Below are 21,295 nucleotides of genomic sequence, written 5' to 3'. Positions count from 1 at the left end.
GTGAGGGGATCCAGCTGAACCCTTTTAAGGGAGGGCTTTTCCTTTCATAGGGCAGAGAGTTGGTCTTTGTTAAAGGAACGTTGAATGAAATATGAAGTAGTTTTAGAAGAAAGGGAGATGGCTGAGCATCTGATGGCAGCTGATGACAAGTGAGAGCCTGCGGGGGAAGTAGAAGGCACTCTGACCCAGATTAAGACCTTTCTCAACTTCAGTTTGCTCATCTGTGAAGCCGGGAGAGCAGTGACGTCTCTTCCCTAAGGTGCTGGGATGGCTTAATGAGATGACACCTGCACGCTGCTTGGCACAGTGCCTGGTGGGTAGGGAGCCCTCACTCAGCGTCACTCGCTGCACTGCTGGGGTTTCTCAGCATTTCTGAAGGCGGCAGCGGGGCTGGGAAGGGCTGTCGATGTCCTTACAGAAACCGCCTCTGGCAGGGCGGGGACCCTCAACACGGCTGCCTCCACTGACATTTTAGGGCGCTGTGTTCTTCACTGCTAGGGAATGTCGATGAATGGGTGCTGATTTTCCTTCACAAAGCTTTCTGAAAACTCAATTGTAAGTAGTTTTGGAATTTTTTTGGCCACGCTGTGCGTCAGGAGAGATTTTAGTTCCCCTATCAGGAGTCGAACCCATGCTCCCTGCATTGGGAGCACAGAGTCTTAACCACTGGACTGCCAGGGAAGGCCCAGAATAACTTTTACTATACAAATAGTAAATGCTTCTTTTAGAAGTCTTGAAAGATATAAACAGAAAGGAAAAATTGTATATAACCCTACATGGGCAAATACACACACCATTAATATTTTACTTATTTCTTTTGTATTGTTTTCTATTTTTTTTAAAATTTGGATTGATCTTTGAAATTACATTTATTTCAAAAATATTATTTTGAATCCTGATTTTCTGTATATCATAAAACATTTTTCATGCTGCAGATTCTTTATAAATGCTGTTTTTAATGATTGCATACATTTGCATTATGTTTCTGCACCATAGCTTATCTAACCATTACCTCATAATTGGATGTGCAGTTTTTTGCTAATCATTTATTAAGTCTCGATTCTTAAGATCATCTTCCCTTTTGGGAGTTATATTGAGATCTCTAGAGATATTTACACATTTTCTAGGTAGTGTTTTAAATAGCTGGTTATGTAACAAGTTGATGGCTTTGCATCATTGCCTTTCGTTTTGGTAGAACATGTTTATAAACTTGAGAACAACAAGGGAAAATATTTAGTCTCTGGTGTACTTGAATGATTGCTTCTCAGGGCCTCCGACCCGTTACCACATAAATTAAGTGAACAGAAAGTAGAAAGTAACGCCGATGGGAAGCAGTTAATGCGGCTCAGTGCAGGTTGATCTGAGTCGGTCAGTCCATGTCACGGAGAGGCTTGTTTCTCGGCACATGACAGGACTCACTCTGTACCTGCTGGTTTGGCGGCTCATTCATCTTTGCAGCGGCGACACGTGACTCTCGCAGCCTTTGTAGTTGGATCATGTGCTGCCTGGATGTGTCTGTGAGTGAGGGAAAGCCAAGTTCATTTTTCTTGCTTTTAAGACGCTTCACTGGCTGGATATCACGTTTCATGATACCCGTGTGTTCTCTGTAATGTCACGTACTGAGGCCATCTGGGCGGGCCGTCTTTCTTCGGATCAGATGACCCCTGACCCTGACCTCCACTGGACTCTGCAGACCTTCCTCTTGGTCCCAGGCTTGAATCCCACATCTTCTGCAGCTCCTATGTCCTCTCCGACATCAAATCCCTTCTACTCTAAGTCACAAATAATGAATAGATTAATTAGATTGTGGCATCCTTGGTCGTGTCTAAACATCTCTATCTCCAGGACCTTTAACTGTGCCCAGCACACAATGTTACTATTTTTTCATTGATTTTTAAAAATTATGGTAAGATAAACATAAGGTTTGCCATTCTGTCTTTGTCTAATATTTATTTTTGTTTATTTATTGATTTGGCTGCACCGGGTCTTCATTGTGGCATGCAGGATCCTCAGTTGTGGCCTGTGGGATCTAGTTCCCGGCCAGGGAATGAGCCTGTGCCCCCTGCATCGGGAGCATGGAATCTTAGCCGGTAGACCACCAGGGAAGTCCCTGAGTGCACGATTCATTGGCATCGAAGGCATTCATCATGTTGTGCAGTCATCACCACTCTCTACTTCTGGAACTTTTCTTTTTATCAAACAGTAGCCCTGGACCCACTAAACAATATTTCCGGTCCCTGCTACCAGCTCCTGGTAGCCTCTGCTCTGCTGTCTGTCTGTGGATTTGACTGTTCTAGGTACCTTCTGTAGGTAGAATCAGAGTGTATTTTTCTTTTTGTGACTGGCGCATTTCCCTTATCGTACTGTCCTTAAGGTGCATCTTTGTTGGAGCACAGATCGGAATGTTCCTCTTTCATAAGGCTGAGTCACATTCCATTTTATGTATGTGGCACATTTTGTTTATTCACCCTTTGATGGGCACTTGTGAACAGTGCTGCTGTGAACACGTGTACAGGTGTCCGTCTGAGTCCCTTCTTTTGGGTGGATCCCAGAAGCGGAACTGCTGGATCCCACGGTAACTCAACGCTTAGCTATTTGAGGGGCCCCCACTCTATTTTCTACAGGGGCTGCTCCACTTTACATCCCACCAGCAGTGCACGAGGGTCCTACAGTGGTCTTCGGCATCACTCCATCACGTTACTCTTTATGACCCAAAGAGGAGGCAAGTAATGCACAGAGTCATCGTTAAGGATGTTTTCTGATCGAATGGAGAGAAGCTGAGACGTTAGCCTGTTAGGTCCGACTTTCTGTGGGTGTCCGAGTGTGGGGGGGGGGCAGGTGATCCCCTGGCCACGGGGGCGGGTGAAGCGCTTGGTGATCGTTGCTGCTTAGAAAGCTGTCAGGCCACCTCTGTGTCTGTGGCTGCTTCCGAGTCAGCACAGCAAAGACGACAGAGCTGACGCCACGTGGAGGCTCTGGAATCGATCCTGAAAGTGTCATTTCTGACTGTTTCAGGCCACATCTGTGCTTTTCCTCTGTATTCTTCCCTCTCCCCCACCTTCCTTCATCAGTTTTCTTAATTCAGGTTTGGAGGAAAAGCTACATTGGCTTGGCCAAAAAGTTTTTCATAACATCTTATCGATTTTCCGTATTATGGAAAAGCCAGAACGAACTTTGTGGCCAGTCCAATACTTCTTTCTCTTCTCTACCTGTTTATAGTATCGTAACTGAGCTAATGCACACATCGTTGTCTCAGATGATTACTTAGGAGAGACCAGAACAGTCAAACCGTGAAGTCACGATGTGCTGGTTTTCATGTCATTGTCGAGTCCTGGAATGGCAAGTGGCCTGTGGCCAGAAGTCCTGATGACAGTATTTTCTACTCCTGTAAAGAACAGTCTGGTTAGGTGATAACTAGGCTTTTATTAAAAATGTTCTGTTTGCCTGATTTCTTCAGTTTCTCAGATGGAAAAAGCTCTCAAGCGTATTAGGTGCTACAGTTTGCCTGAAATAATTGTTGGATGTTCTGGTTGGAACCGAGCAAGACCCGCTGATGTCACTGTGTGCTTGTGTCCGCTCCAGATTCACGCGTCGAACTCCCGACTCCCACGGTGGTGGTGTTTGGCGGGGGCAGTCTTTGGGAGGTGACCGGTTTAGATTAGGTCGGGGGGGGGCCCTTTCCTCCCTCTGTGCCCACGAACCTGAGGAAAGGCCAGGTGAGGCCGCAATGAGAAGTGGACGTCTGCAAACCAGGAGCTGGATCTGCGGGCATCTTGATCTTGGGCCTCCCAGTGTCCAGAACTGTGAGAAGTAAATGTTTACTGTTCAAGTTAGGATCGATGGTGCTTTGTCACGGCAGCCAGGGTAGGCTAAGATGGTTGATTTTTAGTGACATTCATTAAGGACTCGTCATGTCCCAGTGGCCCTGTCGTGTGGTTAGGACGTTCGGGTTGGTCCCAGGCTTCCCCCCAGCTTGGCCTGGGGAATGGAGGTGGGCAACCTCCGTGGCCTTGACTTTCTGTGTCTGTTTCAGTAATGCTGGGTCTCCATCATCAGGTCTGATCAGTGGGGACAGGAAGACTCAGCCAACTTGGATTGAATCTCAGATCTCTTCCTGTCTGTATGACCTGGAGCAAATCATTTCACTGCATCAAGCTCATTAAATATTTTTGCTGTGAAATAATTTCAACATAGTGGTGTAAAGAACAATAAAATGAATTCCCATGTAACAGTCACCCAGATTCTAAAGTATCAAGATTTTTATATATTTACTTCATCTCTGGGCTTCCCTGGTGGCTCAGCTGGTAAAGAATCTGCTCACAATGCAGGAGACCTGTGTTTGATCCCTGGGTTGGAAAGATCCCCTGGAGAAGGAATGGCTACCAACTCCAGTATTCTGGCCTGGAGAATTCCATGGACTCTATATAGGGTCCATGGGGTCGCAAAGAGTCAGACACGACTGAGCGACTTTCACTTTCTTCATCTCTGACTTTTCCTATTTGTTGAATTATTTTAAAGACAAACCCCAGAGGCATCATTCCATTTCACACCTTCACGCTTTAGTATGCATTGGTAAAAAAAACTGGACATTTTCTAATAGAATCACAATGTTAATGTTATACCTCAATATTAATCATTATTTTTTATAGCATTTAACACCAATCCACAATCAAATTTCCTAGATTGTCCCTGAGTTCATTTTAATTACCTTTCAAAAGGAGATGATAATGCCCAGACCCTCTCTCCAGAGCAGGAACTTTGTGGTAGGGTGTCGCATGCCTTTTTTGGATGGAGAGGCTTTGGAGTTCTGCTGTATTCCCCGGGGCCTCGCCTCCGAGGGGCCTAGTATAGGATCTGGCCCAAAGCATGTGCTCAGTGTATGGAATCGTCCTAATGATGCAGGTGTTTCCCAGCGCTTTGTGCTAAGAGCAGCGCTGGCCCTGTGGACCGTGCCGTGGACGTGCAGGCTGCCTGCAGCAGATCTGAGCGTGCTCTGTGATTTTCCATCTCTGAGGGTTTCTACATTTCTTCCCCTGGACATGAAGCCTCCTTTTCTGCCCAGCAAACGTGTGTTCATCCTCTGTTGTCAGTCGTGAAGTTTCTTCAGCAGATGTCTTGTGTCTCTGAGGAACCCTGTGTCCCGGAGGAGGCCCCACATTGCAGACACACGTGAAGTTATGTGACAGTCCGTTTTCCTGGAAGCCAGCCCTGTTCTCCCTGCTGCAGCCGTGTTGCCTTACCCGTGCTGATCACTCCTGGGAGAGTTAGCTGAAAAGTAGCTCATGAGTTGGTTGTGTCTCTGGAGCCCCTGCTCTGCTCCAGAGGCAGGTAGCTGCCCGTCTGTCATCTCTAGAGAGCAATAGGGTTTCCCCTGATGGAGGAGAAGGCAAGTGCATGTGGCTGGAGTCATGGGCTCGGCTGGAGAGCAGGGGTCTGTTGAGACTGAGGGAAATAAGTGAACATGTGTTCACCCTTTACCTGGCTTTCACAGCCAGCCTGATATCCCACGTGGGAAATCCTGGCCGGGAGAAGTGCCCAAAAGGAGAGGCTAAGGCCCAGACTGGGGAAGTTGCCAGACGGAGACCCTGCAGTGAGGCCCACAGCTGTCCACGTCCCCACTGTGTCCATCCTGTTTACTGCAGCCAGCCAGCAGGACAGCTGGGTACCATTCCTCCTTGGGTAACTTTGTAGGAGGCATTGAGCATCACTCACAGGTTCATACCTGTCTTCATTTCAGCAGGGCTTACTGGGAGAGCATAGCTCCTCCTAATCAGGTGCCCAGCCTATGTATGAGTGCTCTGCCCAACGTGAGGCAAGTTAGCTCACTAAAGTGCTCTCAGTGGGAGCCCTTTGGGAGATTTTGTTGTTGTTCAGTTGCCAAGTCGTGTCCGACTCTTTGAGACCCCGTGGACTGCAGCATGCCATCCCTATCCTTCAGTCCCTCCCAGAGTTTGCTCAGACTCATGTCCATTGAGTTGGCGATGCCATCCAACTGTCTCATCCTGTTGTCCCCTTCTCCTCCTGCCTTCAGTTTTTCCCAGCATCAAGGTCTTTTCCAGTGAGTTGGCTTTTCGCATCAAGTGGCCAAAGTGCTGGAACTTCCGCATCAGTCCCTCTAGTGAATATTCAGGACTGATTTCCTTTAGGATTGACTGGTTGGACCTCCTTGCAGTTCAAGGGACTCTCAAGAGTCTTCTGCAACACCACTGTTCAAAAGCATCAATTCTTTGGTGCTCAGCCTTCTTTATGGTCCAATTCTGACATACGTACATGACTACTGGAAAAACCATAGCTTTGACTATTTGGACTTTTGTCGGTAAAGTGATGTCTCTGCTTTTCAATATGCTGTCTTGGGAGATTTACCGCCTCTAAGTTGAAGATGATTTGATTAAAGAATTTTGTTTGTGCTGCAGATTGGCATTACTGTATTATATCCAGGCTGATTCTGGTTGCTTTCCTGCCTTCCTGCTCCCTAAGGGATGATGCTTAGACACAGAAAGCCCCTTAACCCACTAATACACATGCCTGAGAACTGGGCCGCCCCCGTCTGGCATTATTCTGTACAGTCTCCGGTCAGGGAGCCCGTGGCCTCCCTGTGTGGCCCTGCGTGCTATGCCAGCCTCCGGGGCCTGCAGGCCCCGTGACGGCGGTGACAGTCTCACCGTTCCTCCGCAAACGTCCTTGCGTCCACCAGCCTGTTTTTAATCCGTTACCTCACTTCCCTCTTAGCCATTCTGTAGATGGAAGGACAGGGCTCCCACTCAGGTGGTCACCCCACAGATGGGGAGGAAGCAGACCGTGTCCTGGAACCCGGCCTCACTGCCCGGCCCGAAGCCTCACCCTGGCGCTGTGCTCCCCTGTTCCCCCTGAGTCCTCCACCCTCCCTGCCAGTCGGGACAGGAAGCAGGCCGGGCGTGGACCTCCGATTCCTGACGCCTTCTCTCTTCTAAACAGTGTGGGAGTGAGGATGCCACGGGCTGAGGGGCAAACATGGGATTTTTTTTTTTTAATGTAATTTTATTTATGTATTTCTTTATTTTTGGTTCCTCTGAGTCTTTGTTGCTGCGCAAGCTTTCCTCTAGTTGTGGTGAGTGGGGGCTTCTCTTTGCGGAGGCTTCTCTTGCTGCAGAGCAGGGCTCTAGGGCTCGTGGGCTCAGGAGTGGCGGTGCCCAGGCTCAGCTACTCTGAGGCATGTGGGATCTTCCCAATACAGAAATCAAATCCGTGTCCCCTGAATTGGCAGGCAGACTCTTTACCACTGAGCCACCAGGGAAGCCCCAAACTTGGGATTTTTGACATGTCCTTTCACTTCATTTGGGCTCAGTTTTCTCATTTGCAAAACGGGCACAGCGATGCCTGCCTTCCCGAATTACCACGGGTTTTCCATCAGGAAACACTCTTGAGCTCCGGGGAGTCACAGAGTCTGTGAGCTTGTGTCTAGAGCCACTTGTGGGTGATGAGCAAACTTTCGCTATTACCTGCATCCTCCCCTCCTCCTCCTAGTGAGAGGCCATGGGGGTGAGGTGGAGAAAAGCAGCCTCATCTCACAAAGCTTTACTTTTAAATAAAAATATTGATTTGTAATTATTTGCTTAAATATCTGTTATACAGATGGACTGTGCACTCCTTGGGGACAGGCCCTGGCGTTTTGCTTGGTACCTAGTAATTGCTGGAAAAATATTTGTTAAGTAATAAAACGTACCAATTCTCTAGTCCTGCCTGCCCATCGACTTTCTTGAAATTTGATAAGGTTTTATTCTCTTGGAAAATGAAATCTCCTAGGAGATGGTAGCTTAATTTCCTTTTTATCCACAGACCCTTATGTGGAGCAGCCACCGGTGATTTAAACAAACTGAACAGAGCTTCTGTCTTCCTTTTGTCTCTTGTGGTCGCTGCCCCTTTATTTCTGTCAGAAGATTGGACTCATTGGACTGTCAAGTATTGGGTTAAGAATTTTATTTTTGCTCAAAAAAATAGAGCAAAAAAAAAATCACCCTCCCCTCCTTTTTCTTTGGTTTAATTAACCTTTATTTTTGTTTTCTCATCAGAAAAAAAGGATGTGACACAGAGCCTGGAGAACTACACCTCCAAGTGTCCCGGGACCATGGAGCTCCTCACCCTCCCAGACGGGCTCGCGCTGCCACCGGTGCCCTTCACCAAGCTGCCCATCGTCAGGTGGGGCATGCTGGCCGGAGCGCGGGGGGCAGACTCGCTCCTGCGCCGGCTTTGTTCTGATCAGGGATGTAGGTCTGTGGAAGGGTTCCCGTTTGCGGTTGCCTATGTATTTGGTCCGTCGTCTCATGAAGTCTCAGCTGCCGCCTGTGAAGCGTGTTTCGTAGATGAGGGAGTCAGACCAGGGCCATCACGGAACGGCCATCGCCACGTGCCTTTCCATCGGCAGAGCCACTCCAGCCTGTGTCTGCCTGGTTCTGCAGCCAGGCTGTGGCCTCTCTGCATGATGGAGACGAACTGGGCCTCGTGGCGCTTACCCGTGTCTGGGGGCTGTGCAGCCCTGCACACAGGCCCGGGGCGCCTCCACTCCCTTGCTTTGCGGGGCTCACGGGACTGTCCGTGGCTGCTCTGTCTCCAGACTGGCTGCGAGCCCGTCCTTATTCCCGCAGACCCCCAGCCCTACACCCTCATGGAAACACTGAGCAGGCTGATTGTGTGGCAGGTTTCATTCCTTTGCTCAGCTCTGCCTCCTGCTCAAGCAAGGCGGCATTCAGTCATCTTCCAAGATTTAGTTTAAGGATTATCTCTTCTGTAAAACCTTTTCCCGGAGCCCCTCAGATAGAAATAATTATACCTTCTGGATAGTTACCAATTATTTCAGTGGCAAAGAGCAGAAAACCTAGCAGTGGATAGCAAATAAGAGGTTATCTTTTTTTATTTATTAAGAAGTTGGAAACAGGTGGCTTCTCTGTAATGCTATCTTTACCTCATGATGACCAAACGGCTGCTGCAGCTCCAGATGACACATCTACATCCAGGATAGGGATAAAGGAAGAAGGGCCAGGGCCAGGGCACCTATCTTTTGTTTATTAGCACAGCAAAAATGATCTTGACAGATTCACAGTGGACTTCTGCCCCAGTCTCCTTGACCAGGAGTGCATCTCCTGGCCACTGCTGGTTGTAAGAGAGGTCGAGGAAATAGGGCTTAACTCTCCCAAGCTCTGTAATGTGTGGGGAAGGGAGAAGGGGACAGAGTGGTGCTGGGTTAGCCAGCCAGGAGCATCTTCCATGTCTTTCTTCCATTTCATTTACGAAATGTGATTATACATCTTTGTTCTGTCTGAGAGCTCCCTGGAGAGCCCTTTGTTTTTGCAACCCTTAGGTGCCCGTGCGTGCTGAGCAAATGAACAGATCCAGCCATCAGAATTCTTTGTAAGCAGTCCTCAGAACATCTGACCCAGATTGTCTTAGGCACAAGGGGGTTTATGGCACATATACCTACAGAATCCAGGAGAGGGATTCAGGCAGGGCTGGAGCCAGGCGTCAGACAGTCTCACCAGCACCTGCCTCTCTCCCCTCTCAGCTCTGCCCTCAGCAGCCAGGCTTTAGTCTCAGGCTCTGGGTAGCATCAGGCTGGCAGCTGCAGCTCCCCGTCCTGCACTGTCTGGGAGAAGAGAAGGTGATGCCCGTGGAAGAAGATAAAGCTTCCTTCTCCTGGGAGCCTCCACAGACGCCCGTGCTCTCCGGCACTTCGGCTGGGTCATGGACTCAGATCCGAGTCCCTGCTCCCAGTCCCGCACTGGCCGTTTGCTGCAAGAGCCCTGCTTCCTTTTGATGGAGTTGAAGTTAAGATCTGGGTGTTGTGTGCACGCCTCACTGTCGGGTTGCTGCTGCTCGCGGTGGACAGAGCTAGGCAACATCTATTTATAGACACACATTATTCACTGCATGTTCATGCCGGTGGTTGTTTCTGCATCTGTTTCTAGGTACTGGAAACTGAGTCCATACTGATACCTATACCTCCAATTCCACCCAGCGCCTTAGGGGTCCTTCTAGTATCTGTAAGTCCTTCTCAGACGGGGGAACCCTGTCTCCCATTCACCTCAGTCTGGTTGCTCATTTGGTCAGTTCCCCTACTGGTTGCCGTGGCTACCATGTTGCCCTCCCTCTCCATGGGGAGCTCTGCCCCAGCCCCGTGGGCCCCACCGGCCCACTTGGGCAGCTTTGACTGTTGCCCATATGTGCAGAGACAGCCAGGAGGTTCTCAGGTATGTCTCCCCTGTAAATAAGGTTGAGGAATTGACAACCGAGAGAAAAGGTAGGCGGATTTGTCCCATGCTTTCTTACCAACATATTTTCTGTCACTTTCCTAATGAGTGTCCCACCTCTGCTTTGCATCATCCTTATTAGCCACAGTATCCTGAGATACCAGCTTTTAAATTGCCAAATGGAATCCCTAAAAATAATTCTTGTTCTGGAAACGTCATCCCTGGAATTCTGCTTTACTCTTGGCAGCTCCATAGACCAAATACAACGTTATTAGTTTCACAGCAATTTATGCTGAATGAGTTACGCTTCCTTTAGGTCAGGTACCTTGAGTGACTTTTTCTGGGCACATTTTATGGGCAGACATTTGATGCTGGACTTTGAGTTATGAATGAATGCCGTGGCTGGCTTGTTGGGTTTCTTTTCTGTCTGACCATGCCCTCAGAATCCCTCTGCAGTTCTTAAAAGCCTTTTATGTGATCTGAGGTGTCTCTGCTTGAGTAGACGATGCCTAGGATGACAGGTGACATCTCGTTTTTAGGTGGAGACAGTGGCAGAGTAGAAAGCTATTTGTGTCGCGAGGAAATGGTGTCGTTTTACTGCTGAGCGAGCACAGAGGCTTGAGTCGCTGCTGCTGGTCCAGAGTTCAGCAGGCCGCTCGCAGCATCACTGGGCCCAGCACTTGGTTTCTTTGCCTCTGCCCGCGGTGTTGCGATCTTTGCGCAGGGACTTGGCTCTCTGTGCCTATGAGCGAGTGCTGTTTTAGGGAGGGAAGGGAAGGGCTTTTGTGCACCTGCCATGTGCCAGGTGCTGTCACAGGTGCTTCGTTTTGTTGTTAGGTCGTTCAGTCGTGCCCAGCTCTTTAGAAACCCCGTGGACTGTAGCCCGCAGGCTCCTCTGTCTGTGGGATGTCCCAGGCAGGAATCCTGGAGTGAGCTGCCATGCATGTCAGCTCAGTTTTCAGAGTGAAGGTTTGAAGGTCTCTGCTTCAGACCACTGCCCTTTCTCTGCTCGTGTTTGGGATCAGCAGAAAGAAACATCTGTCCCAGGTGGACGGTGGGGCCGGCGCCCAGTGTCCCAGGGCTGCCCAGTTGTCCCCGGCCTCTGGCAGAGCCCTGGGGCTGGCCCCATTCCGTCGCTCAGAGAGCCAGACATAATCCGTGCTCTTGCTCAGCAGGCAGGCCCCAGGAGAAGGGCCTGAGTGCCGCACGTGCTGGTTCTCCTGCCAGATCTGCCGCCTCCCTTAGGAGGAGTGAGGGGAGGACGAGGTTGGGACCCTACCCTAGGCTGCCCCTCCTCCAGGAAACACGGAGCCGGGCGGGGGGGGGCACGTCCACGGGACCTCCTGGACAGCGTTGGCAGGCACCGGTCATCTTTCCGAGTGAGAGTCCTGAGGTCCAGGGGTGAAGCGCTCCTTGCTGGTGCCCCGCTGGTGGTTCCTTCACTGCGCTCAGGTCTGCGGCTGTTGCAGCTGCGTCTGCCCCCAGCTGGAGGCGGTGGGCTTGAGACGCTCATCGGTCGTGGCATCTCGGCCAGCGTGAGGACTTGCCACCTCTCCCCAGCACAGCCCGGCCGGGGCCTTTGTGCACAAAGGGCTGGGATTTGCCGCTGTTGGTGATAAACTGCTTAGCCTTGAGGATACGGCTTTGAAAGATTTGGAAGCTGAGTTGGAAATCCAGCTTTTGGGAGTTTATTCATTCAGCATTCACCGAGAGGTCCGCATTGGTGTGTTGCACCAGCGCTGGACTTGAGACAAATGAGGCCCTGGGTGCCCTGTCCTTGGAAAGCTCACAGCCGAGCAAGCAGAAAACTGAGTGATTCTGATTCTGTACAAGAAAAACATGCCGAGGGGCTTGCAAAGGCAGAGGAAGTGCAGGACAGAGTCCTTTCTTGAAGAGCTGTGGCGGGTGAGCACTGCCTCTGCCTCGGGGCGTGGTGGGAGCAGGTGAGGATCACGCGTGTGACCCGGACCTCCCCAGGGCCAGGCTCAGGAGCCGCCAGTGATGGCTGGGTGCAGTGGGGGTGCTCGTGAGGACGGGGTCCCCATGGAGGCCAGGAGAGCTGAGAAAGGCGTGATGTCATGGATTCTCTGAGGCGGTCTCTAGTTTATAGACACATACACACACACACACATATAGAGTCAGCACAGATTAGCCTGTGCCGTGGCAGAAACATGGCCCCTAGAATCTCAGACAGATCAGCCCTCAGCACAGCCCAGGCTGACGCTTCCCTCACGTGGAGTCTGATGCAGATCGGGCAGGTAGCTTTCCAGGGTGGCTGACCTCCCTAAGGTCACTCAGCGATCTGGGCTTGTCCGTCTGCTCTGCGTCCAGCCCCCAGGCCTGCCTTGAGGAGGAGGCGGGGCACCCCTGCGAGTGCTTTGTCTCCGAGGGACCCGGCTGGCTTCCCCTCCCAACCCTCCAGCCTTACCCCCTGCAGAGGGGCTGTGGGTGGGGAGGGGCTCAGTGCCCCCCAGCCTTCCACCATCTGCCCCCACCATCCCTTCGATCTCAGTCTCACTCTGGATCCTGAGTCCTGCTTGCCCAGCTGCCCCTCCCAAGGGCGGCCACAGGGGCCGTGGTTGAAGGCCGTGCTGTGTCCTGCTGCCCCGTTTCCGGCTGTGGGGCTTGGTCCGCATGCTTCCTCTCACCTGTGTCGGTCTCCTCGTTGACGACTTGGAGGTGATGGTGATAGCACCGCAGCTTGGAAGGCGGATGAGGTTTAGTTGGGATGGTGCGTGAGCGGCAGTGGGCAGAGGCCTGAGGCCCGGCTCCGTAGACTGTGGGCCTTCAGTCCAGGCTGGCTGGCGTCACTAGCTGACATCCACAGCTGGAGAAGCAGTTTAGTGAGGTGCAGGCTGTGCAGAGCCGACAGGGCTGCTGCCCTTCACCCGTGGTCCTTCAGATGGTCCGGGTCAGCACCCCTGTTTGCTGCGGGCCTGCCCATCAGGAAGGAGGGAACCAGTTTCTGCAGAGCGGTGGGCATGGTACCCACCGTGCCTCCCCGAATCCTCACAGTGGTTCGTGTTATGGCCCAGGAGCCTGAGCGCAGGGAAGGCAGGCCCACGGCCGGCGGGTGCTGCTGTCCTGGGGGAGCAGGCTGAGGAGCAGGGCTCTGTCTGCCCACGGATGTCCTCTCCCCTGGGACCATCTGGAGGGGTGGGGGGTGAGTTGTGCTGTCTTCTCTGCCTTGTCCTGCAAAGCTGAATGCTTTTCCTCCCCTCAGTTTATCTGTTGTTTGATTTATTGTCTGTATAACACCAGATACTTGGTCATATTTATGCTGAAGCCAAGCTAACAAGGCAGTTGAAGTATTTTTGTTCCCTTTGAAACAACAGGCGTGTGAAACTGCTGAACCTTCCCGCCAGCCTCCGGCCACAGAAGATGAAGAGCTTACTGGGCCAAAGCGTGTCGGCCAAGAGCCCCTTCATCTACTCCCCAATCATCGCCCACAGCCGCGCGGAGGAGCGCAGCAAGAAAATAGGTAGGCCGGGCCGCCGGGCTTCCAGGCCGTGTTCGGCCACATGACCCCTGGAGGCTTGTCTGGACTTGAGATCATGAGACTTGACGTGGTTCATGTGAGCCTATGGGATATACCCTCACGCAGGTGTATTCTGTTTGCTGACTTTGTCTGACAACTGCCTATAGAGCTGCCTTTTTAGTATCTATTTCATAAAAGGGGGTTTTGTGAAAGTTCTAGAAACCAGAAGACCTCTGTTATCCGAGACTTAGGTCAATTACAGAGGAGAGGTACTTGGAGACCAGGGTGACTTTCCAAGCCTGGAGTGACTTCTGAATCATCCAAGGAGATTAAAGGTCGTCTTTGTTCAGAGCTGTCTGGGTGTAAGGGCGTCCCATCACTGTCCTGTTTGAAGGCTGCAGTGCTCATTTTGTGTCTCGCTGACGCTCGTCGCCTCTTCTGAGAGGCCTGGTGACTCAGCAGGGTGCCATGACATTTCGTCTTGGGGTGGCGGGGCGGGACCACTCATCGCTGAGGATCCGTCACAGGCTCCTCTGTGCGCTCAGCCCCCCGCCACGTCCCAGCGCACGGCCCCCGCGCTTCCTTCCTCCCCGTGGAGCCCACAGCTTCCCTGTGTCAGCCCGTCCCTCTGCCCTCCCCCAGGCGTGGCCGTGCTGCAGGCGTCATTCCTTGCCCGCTCCCCGCCTCGGACTCTGTGCACTTGGAGACTCTGGTGCCCGTCACAGTGGCAAAGCTGCGGGCTGAGAGGCGGTCACTGGTTGGCATTGCTGACTCCATCCCAGAAGTTTCAGTGGAAGATCCGCAAAGCTTCTGCAGCTCAGTGCTGGCTTCTCTGTCTACCTTTTTCCTCCTTTCAGTTTTACACCCCCAGCGTAAGAGAAGGCGTCCTGGCTTCTTGAGGCCCTTCTCCCCAGGATGCAGCTGTCCGGGGGCACTCACCCACCACCCACACCCAGAGCTGACCCTGCCCGCCGCGCGCTGTCTGCCTCTCTGCTCACCTCCTCCTGCCTTTCCGCCCCTGCTGCCTGGCCCCAGCCCACGACCACGTGCTGTTTTTTGAACGTGACCTCTTGTTCCAGTCTCAGGGCTGTACTCTGGGTGAATGACCGACTTCAGCAGTCTCCTGGTTCTTAGGGGAGCAGGGCCCCACCCAGCAGGCACTTGTGATGTGAATGCGAGTCTTTGGCGTTCTAGTTTTAGTTTGTGATTCTGAGAGACAGCGCTGGCCTCCCGCCTGCTCCTCTGCTCTGGAGAAGATGCCAGAGAGGCTGGGAGCGGGGGTGGGTGGACCTCGTGGTTGAGCAGTGGCGGAGCCGGTCCTGGGCGTCTCCAGCACATGCCAGCGAGCAGTGCCCATCTGCCAGGGGATGCCTTCTTTGATCTCTTGGAGGTGGGGGGCTTGGGTCCTCTTCGCATCGAAGTCTCAGGGGTCTCTCGATGGTGGGCAGGCCACTTTCCGGGCCCCTTCCCCCAGGTGGACCTGGGCCCGTCATTGCAGAGTTAACAAGGTTTGTCTCCTGGACCTTGTAGGAATCTCTGGCTGCTCTTTTTGGGTCTCATTCAGTTCAGTTCAGTTCAGTTGCTCAGTTGTGTCCGACTCTTTGTGACCCTATGGACTGCAGTACGCCAGGCTTCCCTGTCCATCACCAACTCCCAGAGCCTACTCAAACTCATGTCCATCGAGTCAGTGATGCTATCCAACCATCTCATCCTCTGTCGTCCTCTTCTCCTCCTGCCTTTAGTCTTTCCCAGTATCAGGGTTTTTTCAAATGAGTCATTTGGCCACACATCAGGTGGCCAAAGTATTGGCGTTTCAGCTTTAGTATCAGTCCTTCCAATGAATATTCAGGACTGATTTCCTTTAGGATGGACTGGTTGGATCTCCTTGCAATCCAAGGGACTCTCAAGAGTCTTCTCCAAAACCACAGTTGAAAAGCATCAGTTCTTCAGTGCTCGGCTTTCTTTATGGTCCATCTCTCACATCCATGCATGACTACTGGAAAAACCATAGCTTTGACTAGATGGACCTTTGTTGACAAAGTAATGTCTCTGCTTTTTAATATGCTGTCTAGGATGCTCATAGCTTTTCTTCCAAGGAGCAAGCGTCTTTTAATTTCATGGCTGCAGTCACCATCTGCAGTGATTTTGGAGCCCAAGAAAATAAAGTCTCTCACTGTTTCCACTGTTTCCCCATCTGTTTGCCATGAAGTGATGGGATCAGATGCCATGATCTTAGTTTTCTGAATGTTGAGTTTTAAGCCAGACTTTTCACTCTCCTCTTTCACTTTCATCAAGAGGCTCTTCAGTTCCTCTTTGCTTTCTGCCATAAGGGTGGTGCCATCTGTATATCTGAGGTTATTGATGTTGGGTCTCATTAAGGTTGATGGTAAGTTTTCTCCCTAAAGGATGTTTTAGGAAACTTTCACCCATTTTGTGTACCGATGCTTCTAGAGGTGATCTGGGGGACTGGAGACGTGAGACTCCTTATCAGGACCAGCAGCATGATCTGTGGGGCCTCATGCAGAAGGAAAAGGTGGGGCCCCCTTGTTCAAACATTAGGAAGACTTTGGAGACAGAGAAGGCACTAAACAGAATGTGGGTCCCCCTGAGTCGGGCACCATATGGCTGCCAGGTCCCCACCTCGAAGCTGGCCTTTCGTCTTCCTTCCTCTCTAATCTTTAGAAACTGCGGAGGCCTCCTTTTGTGAAAAGGGTGCTCTGTACTTGGTGTAGAGGGTTTTCACTTCATCCAGTGATGCTGCAGGTGTTGCGTTTCCAATTTACTGATGAGAAAATTAAGACTGAATGTAAATTGCTGCCCTAGGTCAGGAAGGAAGCTAAGTGGCAGAGCTCAGGCTTTGTCCATGGTTTATAACTCAAAGCCCAGAGATATTTTCCTTTATCTTTTTTTTTTTGGCCGCACTGCGTGGCTTATGGGATCTCAGTTCCCCAACCAGGGATTGAACCTACACCCCTGGCAGTGGAACTGTGGAGTCCTAACCACTGGACTGCCAGGGAATTCCCAGGGACTTTTTTCCTCGTGACATTGAGAAGCACCAGTTCCTCTGAGCTGGGGATAAATTCCCTGGATGATGCAGGATTTTTTTCCAGGATGTAACAGAAACTTCAGCCAAAATGCATGTTATTTGTTGGAGACCCATGGGTAGGAAAGTGTAACTTATATTCCATGGGTTCTAATATCTTTCTGGCAATAGACTCAGCAGCGAGTACCTGCCTACAGGTTTGAAGAGTCCCATGTCTTTAACCCAGAATCCCCATCTCTGTAAATGAATCTGTGTGTAATCGGGGGGAGTTATCACAGCGAGCACACACAGTATTAGAGGGGAAGAGACCCTGGGGGCAGCTCCTGGGACCATTTTCCGCGCTAACATGGAGTAATTTATTACGTCTCTCCGTCTAAACTCCACGCGGGGTGATGGCTGCGCACATCCTGAGTGTGAGCACAGAGAGGTGAAGGGTTTTGTGCCAGGACTTGGCGTGGCCGGGCTTCGTGCCGAGGTCGGCAGCCGCCTGGGAGGATGGACAGGCGGGAGCTGTCCCACGGCCTCGGTCAGTCGCCTGGCCTCCCTGGGCTGCAGTTGTGTTGTCTGCGGGGACGGGGCGCTAGAAGCCCACTGCACGGGCTCCTCGGGGTTGAGGGAGATGCTGACGCTCCAGTACCCCGGCGCTCTGAGCCGTGTCGTGTGCGCTGTCCAAGGTGCTGGGGGTGCAGTGAGAAATAAGGAGTGCCCCCTGCCAGATGGGTCCAGCCAGCGTGGCGGAAAGAGATGAGCTTGTCGACAGAAGCCACCGAAAGATGCTGTTAGTCCACAGCTAAGACCTGCCCGGGGGCTGTGTAGTGCTGGGGGAGGGGGCCCGAGACAGAGGGGCGTTTAATAGCCTCCAGTGCTGGTCCTTTCCGAGGTTTCTGGGACAGATTGTGGAGGAAGGGCCCCACCGTGCCCTCTGGCACGCTCAGACCGGGGAGGGAGATGATCTCTTGTCAGACATTAGCAACTGTTCCTGTAATAAAGGTTTATCATAGGTTTACCTTTAGCGACTACGACTGTGCGAGTATAAACGATTCCTTTCAGAACGCCAGGAAAATGAATTTTAAAATGATGGTTATTTGACCATGACAGAGAAGACAAACCGCTCCTTCACTATCAGGCAGAGACCTGTTAAAACAAATGACTTTCTCCTCGGCCGTGAGGAAGGGCTGGGTGCTGACCGCTGAGGCAGTGATGTGCTTGGGGTGCTGCTGAAGGTTGGGGGTGGGAGCCCTGTGTCCCTGCAGCGGGAGTTCTCAGCCCGAGATGGGTGAGGAGAGCTGGGTTTCTGGAGCCAGCAGGGGACAGCAGTGTGAGAGCAGCCAAGGCTTTGGGGCCAGGCAGACGGGAGGTGGACTCGGCGGCCTCATTTGTCAGGGCTGCGAATGATGGACGGTTCAGCCTGTCCGTGTCCTTGTTGGTGAGTGAGGATGATCTGTGTCCTGCTGACCACTGCACCATGTTGTTAAGACCGCATATGGGCACCTGCTTGCGCAAGCACTTTAAAAGCCAGCTTGCCTGGCGGGCTGCTTCACTGTGTGCAGTTTCAGGATGCCACAGGTTTGGTGCAGCCTGTCTTAAGTCTGCTTGCGAGGGCCTGGTGCAGTGTTTGGGGAAAATGGTGTCTTTTCTTTTTTTTTTTTGAAAATGGTGTCTTTATGAAAGCCTATGAAGCTGAAGAATTCTCGTTAGTAAATCTTAGTGTCTACTCTAGGAGAAGCCCTTTATCCACCACTGTCCATTCTAGACACTTCTCTGAGTTCAGAGACCTGGCCTGAATGCCTGCCACACCACTTCCTGGCTATGTGGTTCCCAGCACATTTATTAACCTGCTTGGACCTTGGTCCCTGCCTTGTAACAACAGGATTGTAATGCCTCCCTCACTGGGCATCAAGCAGAGGCAGAGACAGCCTTCCAAGGGCTGGACAGTGCCTCCTGTCCCACACCTTGCGTGCTTCTCACGTTGCTTCTGAATTGCCCAGTGGAGTGTCTCAAAGGGAGGAGGGGGCAGTGGTGTGGGGGTGGGTACTGTAAACAGAGGACTGCCGACTTGGTGCTTAGAGAACACACATGTGTTTCTCTCACTGTTTCCATCACGAGTGCAGCCTGTGTTAGCGTGGGCCTCTGCTCAGGGTCTTGCAGGCTGAGATCCAGGTCTCAGCTGGGGCTGTGTTCTCGTCGGGAGGCTCTCAGCTCCCTCGGGTTCTTGGTTCCTTGGGGTTGTGGGGTTGAGGTCCCCGTCCGCCTGCCGGGTGTTACCCGGACCACGTTCAGCTCATCGCGGCTGCCCTCAGACCCTGGCCTCCTCCACACGCCCACTCACGCATTGAGTCTTCTCACTCAGGGTGAGCAGGCTCCCTTCCAGGGCTCATCTGAGAAGACCAGGCCCTCCTGGGATAATCTCCCTTGGCTTAACTCAAAGCCTGCTGCTTTGAGGACTTGGGGGCCCTCATCACACTTGAAAGCCTCTTCCCCCTTTGTTAGAGAACATAACTGATCCTTGTGTTCACTCTTGGGGAAGAGGATTACACAGCATATACACCAGAGTTCGGGGATCTTGGGGGTCATCTCAGAATTCTGCCTCCTGTACGTGTTGAACTGCAGCTGGCCTGGGAGTGGTCAGGGAGGAGGCGCCACCGTCTTCTCTCACGGACTTCAGGCGGGAAAGGGGAACCACGCTCTGTGCCACCTAGAGTTGGCCAGAGTGCCGCCTGCCTGAGTGCCAGCCTCGGGGCCCGAGAAGGTCTCTGTGACGAGTGGTGGCTCCCCACCGCGACCAGTGCTGTCTGCTCACTCCAGGCTCGAGAAGCTGCGTTCGGCCCCAGGCGAGAGAAGCACCAGTCACAGGCCATGCAAGTGGCAGTGACAACACGCTTGGCTTTGGAGAAGGCTGGCATCGCGTGGCTTTAACTGTGTCTCTCACGATGGCCATAATGCCACCGCTTCACTGGAAAATAGCCCGAGGAGTGATCTGAAGCCACGTGAAACATGCAGAAACACCAGCTAACACATGGATTCCTTTGTGTGTGTGTATTTCTAGATTTCCAGTGGGTTCAAGGAGATGTGTGTGAAGTTCAGCTGATGGTGTATAACCCAATGCCATTTGAACTCCGAGTTGAAAACATGGTACGTATCACCAGGCATTTGACCCTTTGGGCTAAACATGAGTTTACTATTGATATATGTTTCTTAGTTAGTATTTGAGTCATACTTCCTATGATATGACTTCCAGGGCTTCCCTGGTGGCTCAGAGGTTAAAGCGTCTGCCTGCAATGTGGGAGACCTGGGTTTGATCCCTGGGTCGGGAAGATCCCCTGGAGAAGGAAATGGCAACTCACTCCAGTAATCTTGCCTGGAGAATCCCATGGACAGAGGAGCCTGGCGGGCTACAGTCCATGGGGTCACAAAGAGTCAGACATGACTGAGCGACTTCAGTTTCAGTTTTTTTCCTGTGATATATGTCTGTTTTTAAGATTTGTTTTGCCAAAGATTATAATCTTTTTGTGAATGAAGACCACTTCTTGCATTCTCCTGTTTTTAGTGCTTGGTCCTCAGTAAGTTTGTGAATCAATGAACAAAAGACATCTCGGATTTGAACATACACAGAACTGAGTTGACTGTAATATTTGAAATAATCATGTTGAAATTCATATGAGATTAGCGAGGTTACAAAGTCTATAGTGTGCCCCCCCACTCAAGCTCACTGTTACTTCACTGCTAAAGATGATAAGATGACCAAGGCCTCTTTATTTATAAGAGAATAAATGACTGCAGTGCTAATGGGAAATTTCCCTCGCGTTTGAAATCAGATGTTCAGTTTGTGTTTGTGTACAGCGTTAAATGTTCGCTCTGTGGTGGTGTCTGCTGAAACTCCTCCCCTAGTTCTGCAGTTGGGGGAAGGAGGTTTGTGTGGCTCTCCACGCTGGACCTCGTGTTCCCAGAGGAGAGCCCTGCAGGCACAGAGTGGATTCCAGTCCCTCGAGTCTTCTCTGTGCTTATCATTGCGTGGGACTGCTTTGTGACCTCCCAGTGACGTGTGAAGGGTGCTGTTAGCCGGGGGACGCTTTCCTCTGGGGTTTTATGACTCGTGTTCAGAGCTTGCTGAGTGCCTAGGCCACGTGTCAGGCCAGGTCTGCCCTGTGGTCAGGGTGCAGGAGGGCCTGTGGGACCCACGTGGAGGTTCGGGGAGGCCCCGCTGAGGACAGGGTGAGTGGGAGCCCCCAGGCAGACTGGTAGGTATTTAAGATGATGTTCGGGCCTCCGGCATGAGGCATTGTTTTCCCACATCCCTTGGAGCTCTTGGAAATTGAGCTGAGTACTGAGTGGACAACCCTGAGGTCCCCCCTATAAGAGAACCACCTATTAGGATGAGCGTTCCCTCCTCCTCCTTTTGCACAAGAACATGCCAGCCTCGGGGCTTAGCTCTTGGTTAGGCCTTGTAGTGGCTTTGTCTCCTGGCCTAAGCCCAGGAATAACATCAAGAGTTGTTCAGAGAATTTTCCCTAAAGTGGTTAAAGTATCGTATGCCTACTCTTTCTTATACATTTT

At 51.7% G+C, this 21,295-nt stretch overlaps 1 protein-coding gene across 5 annotated transcripts in view; it reads left to right on the top strand.

The window, feature by feature from the left end:
• TRAPPC9 (trafficking protein particle complex subunit 9) overlaps positions 1–21,295 on the top strand; it is a 384,613-nt gene that overhangs the window by 67,748 nt on the left and 295,570 nt on the right. For all 5 annotated transcript variants that reach the window (XM_043483137.1, XM_043483134.1, XM_043483135.1 and 2 more), the window contains 3 exons: positions 8,049–8,175; positions 13,556–13,701; positions 19,788–19,873. In XM_043483137.1, the coding sequence (XP_043339072.1) occupies positions 8,049–8,175; positions 13,556–13,701; positions 19,788–19,873 (359 nt within the window). The remainder of the gene's footprint in view (positions 1–8,048; positions 8,176–13,555; positions 13,702–19,787; positions 19,874–21,295) is intronic.

Source organism: Cervus canadensis, chromosome 12, assembly GCF_019320065.1.
Source record: "Cervus canadensis isolate Bull #8, Minnesota chromosome 12, ASM1932006v1, whole genome shotgun sequence".
Classification (NCBI taxonomy): Eukaryota; Metazoa; Chordata; class Mammalia; order Artiodactyla; family Cervidae; genus Cervus; species Cervus canadensis.
Note: the sequence above shows the minus strand (reverse complement) of the source record. Positions and strands in the feature narration are given on the sequence as shown.